Source organism: Hyla sarda, unplaced genomic scaffold (assembly GCF_029499605.1).
Source record: "Hyla sarda isolate aHylSar1 unplaced genomic scaffold, aHylSar1.hap1 scaffold_1007, whole genome shotgun sequence".
NCBI lineage: Eukaryota > Metazoa > Chordata > Amphibia > Anura > Hylidae > Hyla > Hyla sarda.
The window spans coordinates 125,766-133,226 of record NW_026607626.1 but is presented as its reverse complement, the minus strand read 5'-3'; the positions used below and the strand labels follow the sequence as shown (position 1 = coordinate 133,226).

Below are 7,461 nucleotides of genomic sequence, written 5' to 3'. Positions count from 1 at the left end.
GGGCAGTGAGGACGGCTCTGTCAGACTGTGGGGTATGTGTGGGTCCGAGGTGGGGTGTTGGGGCATCCCGGGGAAGGGGTAGGGCGCGTCCTGGGGCCGGGGATGAGGGAGGGCGCGTCCTGGGGCCGGGGATGAGGGAGGGCGCGTCCTGGGGCCGGGGATGAGGGAGGGCGCGTCCTGGGGCCGGGGATGAGGGAGGGCGCGTCCTGGGGCCGGGATGAGGGAGGGCGCGTCCTGGGGCCGGGATGAGGGAGGGCGCGTCCTGGGGCCGGGGATGAGGGAGGGCGCGTCCTGGGGCCGGGGATGAGGGAGGGGCGCGTCCTGGGGCCGGGGATGAGGGAGGGCGCGTCCTGGGGCCGGGGATGAGGGAGGGGCGTCCTGGGGCCGGGGATGATGGGCGGGCGCGTCCTGGGGCCGGGGATGAGGGAGGGCGCGTCCTGGGGCCGGCGATGATGGCGGGCGCGTCCTGGGGCCGGGGATGAGGGAGGGCGCGTCCTGGGGCCGGGGATGAGGGAGGGCGCGTCCTGGGGCCGGGGATGAGGGCGGGCGCGTCCTGGGGCCGGGGATGAGGGAGGGCGCGTCCTGGGGCCGGGGATGAGGGAGGGCGCGTCCTGGGGCGGGGAGAGTCGGGCCCTGGGCGCGTGGCGCTGGCTGGCCGGGGCGGGATGAGGGCGTGGGGCGCGTCTGGGGCCGGAGGATGAGGCGGCGCGTCCTGGGGCCGGGGATGAGGGAGGGCGCGTCCTGGGCGGGATGAGGGCGCGTCCTGGGGCCGGGGATGAGGGCGGGCGCGTCCTGGGGCCGGGGATGAGGGCGGGCGCGTCCTGGGGCCGGGGATGAGGGAGGGCGCGTCCTGGGGCCGGGGATGAGGGCGGGCGCGTCCTGGGGCCGGGGATGAGGGCGGGCGCGTCCTGGGGCGGGGATGAGGGAGGGCGCGTCCTGGGGCCGGGGGATGAGGGCGGGCGCGTCCTGGGGCCGGGGATGAGGGAGGGCGCGTCCTGGGGCCGGGGATGAGGGAGGGCGCGTCCTGGGGCCGGGGATGAGGGCGGGCGCGTCCTGGGGCCGGGGATGAGGGCGGGCGCGTCCTGGGGCCGGGGATGAGGGCGGGCGCGTCCTGGGCCGGGGATGAGGGCGGGCGCGTCCTGGGGCCGGGGATGAGGGCGGGCGCGTCCTGGGGCCGGGGATGAGGGAGGGCGCGTCCTGGGGCCGGGATGAGGGCGGGCGCGTCCTGGGGCCGGGGATGAGGGCGGGCGCGTCCTGGGGCCGGGGATGAGGAGGGCGCGTCCTGGGGCCGGGATCCTTATCTGCTTCTGTCTCATCTTGTCCTTCCCCACAGATCTCCGGACGGCCTCTCAGACACATAAGATTGAGGTGTATAAATATGAGGTAAGCTCCGCCCCACATGTATACTGGACAGTAGTGAAGTGACTTTATCCTGCTCTTCACCCCCCATAATAATCCCCTCAGTACAGAGGATGGTCTCATTCTCCCACCACCTGACTGAAGTCATTGTGCCTTCTCCCTAGGAGTGTGCCCGGCCGCAGTACGGGAAGTGGATCAGCTGCCTGGCTACAGACTCAGACTGGATGGTGAGGGCTGATGGGAACTGCATGGGGGGGGTTGTCTGCAGAGGGGCCCATACATTAGAGCTGCCTAACCTGCTGGGGGGTCTGTAGGAGGAAATAACAGAGGGACCTGGAGGGAGGAGGAGGACAGAGGGACCTGGAGGGAGGAGGAAGACAGAGGGACCTGGAGGGAGGAGGAGGACAGAGGGACCTGGAGGGAGGAGGAGGCCAGAGGGACCTGGAGGGAGGAGGAGGCCAGAGGGACCTGGAGGGAGGAGGAGGCCAGAGGGACCTGGAGGGAGGAGGAGGCCAGAGGGACCTGGAGGGAGGAGGAGGCCAGAGGGACCTGGAGGGAGGAGGAGGCCAGAGGGACCTGGAGGGAGGAGGAGGCCAGAGGGACCTGGAGGGAGGAGGAGGCCAGAGGGACCTGGAGGGAGGAGGAGGCCAAGAGGACCTGGAGGGAGGAGGAGGCCAGAGGGACCTGGAGGGAGGAGGAGGCCAGAGGGACCTGGAGGGAGGAGGAGGCCAGAGGGACCTGGAGGGAGGAGGAGGCCAGAGGGACCTGGAGGGAGGAGGAGGCCAGAGGGACCTGGAAGGAGGAGGAGGACAGAGGAGTCTGGAGAGAGGAGAAGCAGGAGGGAGGAGGACTGAGGAGTTCTGGGGAGTACATTTGTATGGGGAATGATCGTCGGCTTCTATTATATGGTGCCCTTTAGGCTGTATCCTCTGATGTCCCCTTTAGTTGTGCGGTGGGGGGCCCCATGTTGGCCTATTGGCACCTTCGTTCTGTCACCCCGACCACCATCTTCCCAATCCAGGAGACCCAGCAACAGGTCATGTTCTATCAGGATATGGTAAGTAATGTCCAGGTGCTGCACCGCACCTGCCTTGTGTGCCCCTTCCCTGCCTCTTTCCCTCCCCCTCCCCTCCAGTGTCTTTACACTCCTCCTCCCCCCCCCCCTGCCCTCCAGTGTCTTTACACTCCTCCTCCCCCCCCCTGCCCTCCAGTGTCTTGGCCCGCCTCCCCCCTGCCCTCCAGTGTCTTGGCCCGCCTCCCCCCTGCCCTCCAGTGTCTTGGCCCGCCTCCCCCCTGCCCTCCAGTGTCTTGGCCCGCCTCCCCCCTGCCCTCCAGTGTCTTGGCCCGCCTCCCCCCTGCCCTCCAGTGTCTTGGCCCGCCTTTCACCACCCCCCTGCCCTCCAGTGTCATGGCACGCCTCCCCACCCCTTCCCTCCGGTGTCTTGGCACGCCTCCCCCTCCAGTGTCTTGGCCCGCCTCCCCCCTGCCCTCCAGTGTCTTGGCCCGCCTCCCCCTGCCCTCCAGTGTCTTGGCCCGCCTCCCCCCCTGCCCTCCAGTGTCTTGGCCCGCCTCCCCCTTCCCTCCAGTGTCTTGGCCCACCTTTCACCACCCCCCCCCCCTGCCCTCCAGTGTCTTGCCCACCTCCCCCCCCCCCCCTGCCCTCCAGTGTCTTGGCCCGCCTCCCCCCCCCCTTCCCTCCAGTGTCTTGGCCCGCCTCCCCCTGCCCTCCAGTGTCTTGGCCCGACTCCCCCTGCCCTCCAGTGTCTTGGCCCGCCTCCCCCCCCCCTTCCCTCCAGTGTCTTGGCCCGCCTCCCCCTGCCCATCTCTCTCTTCTCTCACTCCTAGGTCCTGTCCGCGGGGCAGGCGCCTCATATAAACCACTGCCAGTTAAATGGAGACCTCCGGGCCCAGATCCCCAGCACCCCTGCGCCATCTACTCCCTGAGCGTCAACGAGAGCTCCCAGGAAAACAAGGTACAGACTGCTGCCGGGCAATACAGAGGGGAAGAGAGAGGGGGATGGGGCAATACAGAGGGGAAGAGAGAGGGGGATGGGGCAGTACAGAGGGGGATGGGGCAATACAGAGGGGAAGAGAGGGGGATGGGGCAATACAGAGGGGAAGAGAGGGGGATGGGGCAATACAGAGGGGAATAGAGGGGGATGGGGCAATACAGAGGGGAAGGGGGGGGGGGAAATACAGAGGGGGGGAATACAGAGGGGAACGAGGGGGGGGAATACAGAGGGGAAGAGAGGGGGGAATACAGAGGGGAAGAGAGAGGGGGATGGGGGAATACAGAGAGGAAGAGAGAGGGGGATGGGGGAATACAGAGGGGAAGAGAGAGGGGGATGGGGCAATACAGAGGGGAAGACAGAGGGGGATGGGGCAATACAGAGGGGAAGAGAGAGGGGGATGGGGCAGTACAGAGGGAGATGGCAATACAGAGGGGAAGAGAGAGGGGGATGGGGCAGTACAGAGGGGAAGAGAGAGGGGGATGGGGCAGTACAGAGGGGGATGGAGAGGGAAAGGGGGGGGAAATACAGAGGGGAAACGGGGGGAGATACAGAGGGGAAACGGGGGGGGATACAGAGGGGAACGAGGGGGGGGGATACAGAGGGGAAGAGAGGGGGATGGGGGAATACAGAGGGGAAGAGAGGGGATGGGGGAATACAGAGGGGAAGAGAGAGGGGGATGGGGGAATACAGAGGGGAAGAGAGGGGGATGGGGGAATACAGAGGGGAAGAGAGAGGGGGATGGGGGAATACAGAGGGGAAGAGAGAGGGGATGGGGCAGTACAGAGGGGGATGGGGCAATACAGAGGGAAGAGAGGGGGATGGGGGAATACAGAGGGGAAGAGAGAGGGGGATGGGGGAATACAGAGGGGAAGAGAGGGGGATGGGGGAATACAGAGGGGAAGAGAGAGGGGGATGGGGGCAGTACAGAGGGGGATGGGGCAATACAGAGGGGAAGAGAGAGGGGGATGGGGCAGTACAGAGGGGAAGAGAGAGGGGGATGGGGCAATACAGAGGGGAAGAGAGGGGGATGGGGCAATACAGAGGGGAAGAGAGGGGGATGGGGCAATACAGAGGGGAAAGGGGGGGGGAAATACAGAGGGGAAACGGGGGAGGGATAAGAGGGGGGGGAATACAGAGGGGAAGAGAGGGGGGGATGGGGGAAATACAGAGGGGAAGAGAGAGGGGGATGGGGCAGTACAGAGGGGGATGGGGCAGTACAGAGGGGGATGGGGCAATACAGAGAGGAACGAGGAGGGGGGAATACAGAGGGGAAGAGAGGGGGATGGGGGAATACAGAGGGGAAGAGAGAGGGGGATGGGGGAATACAGAGGGGAAGAGAGAGGGGGATGGGGGAATACAGAGAGGAAGAGAGAGGGGGATGGGGCAATACAGAGGGGAAGAGAGAGGGGGATGGGGCAGTACAGAGGGGGATGGGGCAATACAGAGGGGAAGAGAGGGGGATGGGGCAATACAGAGGGGAAGAGAGGGGGATGGGGCAATACAGAGGGGAAGGGGGGGGGGATACAGAGGGGAACGAGGGGGGGGAATACAGAGGGGAAGAGAGGGGGGAATACAGAGGGGAAGAGAGGGGGGAATACAGAGGGAGAGAGAGGGGGGGATGGGGGAATACAGAGGGGAAGAGAGAGGGGGATGGGGCAATACAGAGGGGAAGAGAGAGGGGGATGGGGGAATACAGAGGGGAAGAGAGAGGGGGATGGGGAATACAGAGAGGAAGAGAGAGGGGGATGGGGGAATACAGAGGGAAGAGAGGGGGATGGGGCAATACAGAGGGGAAGAGAGAGGGGGATGGGGGAATACAGAGGGGAAGAGAGAGGGGGATGGGGGAATACAGAGGGGAAGAGAGAGGGGGATGGGGGAATACAGAGGGGAAGAGAGAGGGGGATGGGGGAATACAGAGAGGAAGAGAGAGGGGGATGGGGGAATACAGAGGGGAAGAGAGAGGGGGATGGGGCAATACAGAGAGGAAGAGAGAGGGATGGGGGAATACAGAGGGGAAGAGAGAGGGGGATGGGGGAATACAGAGAGGAAGAGAGAGGGGGATGGGGGAATACAGAGGGGAAGAGAGGGGGATGGGGGAATACAGAGAGGAAGAGAGAGGGGGATGGGGGAATACAGAAGGGGGTAGAGAGAGGGGGATGGGGGAATACAGAGGGGAAGAGAGAGGGGGATGGGGGAATACAGAGGGAAGAGAGAGGGGGATGGGGGAATACAGAGGGGAAGAGAGAGAGGGGGATGGGGGAATACAGAGGGGAAGAGAGAGGGGGATGGGGAATACAGAGGGGAAGAGAGAGGGGGATGGGGGAATACAGAGAGGCCTGGTCGGAGAGATCTTGGGCCCAGCCTGTTATCTCCTTTGTCCTCAGGTCCTCACGGCCGCCGGCAGTAGCTCCAGGATCGATGTCTTCACCAACTTCAGATATCGCGCCTTCTCCCTCACCTTCACCTGATCACCTGATCGCCATCACCTGATCACCTGATTACCATCACCTGATTACCATCACCTGATCACCTGATTACCATCACCTGATTACCATCACCTGATTACCATCACCTGATCACCTGATTACCATCACCTTCACCCGATTACCATCACCTGATCACCTGATTACCGTCACCTGATTACCGTCACCTGATTACCGTCACCTGATTACCGTCACCTGATTACCATCACCTGATCTCCTTCACCTGATCACCTGATTACCATCACCTGATCACCATCACCTGATCACCATCACCTGATCTCCTTCACCTGATCACCTGATTACCATCACCTGATCGCCATCCCCCTATCGCCATCACCTTCACCTGATTACCATCACCTCATCGCCATCCCCCTATCGCCATCACCTTCACCTGATTACCATCACCTGATCACCATCACCTGATCACCATCACCTAATCACCATCACCTGATCACCATCACCTGATTACCATCACCTGATTACCATCACCTGATCGCCATCCCCCTATCGCCATCACCTTCACCTGATTACCATCACCTGATTACCATCACCTGATTACCATCACCTGATTACCATCACCTGATTACCATCACCTGATCACCATCACCTGATCACCATCACCTGATCACCATCACCTGATTACCATCACCTGATCACCTGATTACCATCACCTGATCACCTGATTACCATCACCTGATCACCATCACCTGATCACCTGATTACCATCACCTGATTACCATCACCTGATCGCCTTCACCTGATCACCTGATTACCATCACCTCATCGCCATCCCCCTATCGCCATCACCATCACCTGATTACCATCACCTGATTACCATCACCTGATTACCATCACCTGATTACCATCACCTGATCACCATCACCTGATTACCATCACCTGATTACCTGATTACCATCACCTGATTACCATCACCTGATTACCTGATTACCATCACCTGATCACCTGATTACCATCACCTGATTACCATCACCTGATCGGATCGCCATCACCTGATTACCATCACCTGATTACCATCACCTGATTACCATCACCTGATCACCATCACCTGATTACCATCACCTGATTACCATCACCTGATTACCATCACCTGATTACCATCACCTGATTACCATCACCTGATTACCATCACCTGATTACCATCACCTGATCACCATCACCTGATTACCATCACCTGATTACCTGATTACCATCACCTGATTACCATCACCTGATTACCTGATTACCATCACCTGATTACCATCACCTGATTACCATCACCTGATCGGATCGCCATCACCTGATTACCATCACCTGATTACCTGATTACCATCACCTGATTACCATCACCTGATCGCCATCACCCGATCTGCTCTCTTGGTTTTCTTATTTTTATATTATAATAAAGTTTGTGACTATTCTTATTTGTGGACCAATTAATATGTGCGCATGCAGCTGTATACTGTGTTCACTAGAGGCGCTGTCACATGGTGAGTGCACAGCCCTTCATGTATACCCTGCTGTCCCCGCTCTCTGTATACACAGCCCTTCATGTATACCCTGCTTTCCCCGCTCTCTATATACACAGCCCTTCATGTATACCCTGCTGT

At 61.5% G+C, this 7,461-nt stretch overlaps 1 protein-coding gene across 1 annotated transcript; it reads left to right on the top strand.

The window, feature by feature from the left end:
* Window positions 1-4: 4 nt before the first annotated feature.
* Window positions 5-7,253, top strand: THOC6 (THO complex subunit 6; the record flags this gene model as incomplete). The annotated part of the gene is given in 8 exon segments (XM_056551352.1): window positions 5-32; window positions 1,334-1,383; window positions 1,524-1,586; window positions 2,305-2,334; window positions 2,336-2,416; window positions 3,205-3,283; window positions 3,286-3,332; window positions 5,756-7,253. Coding segments are annotated over 8 exon segments (462 nt in total), but the record flags the coding sequence as incomplete, so codon positions are not given.
* Between the last annotated feature and the right edge of the window lie 208 nt (window positions 7,254-7,461).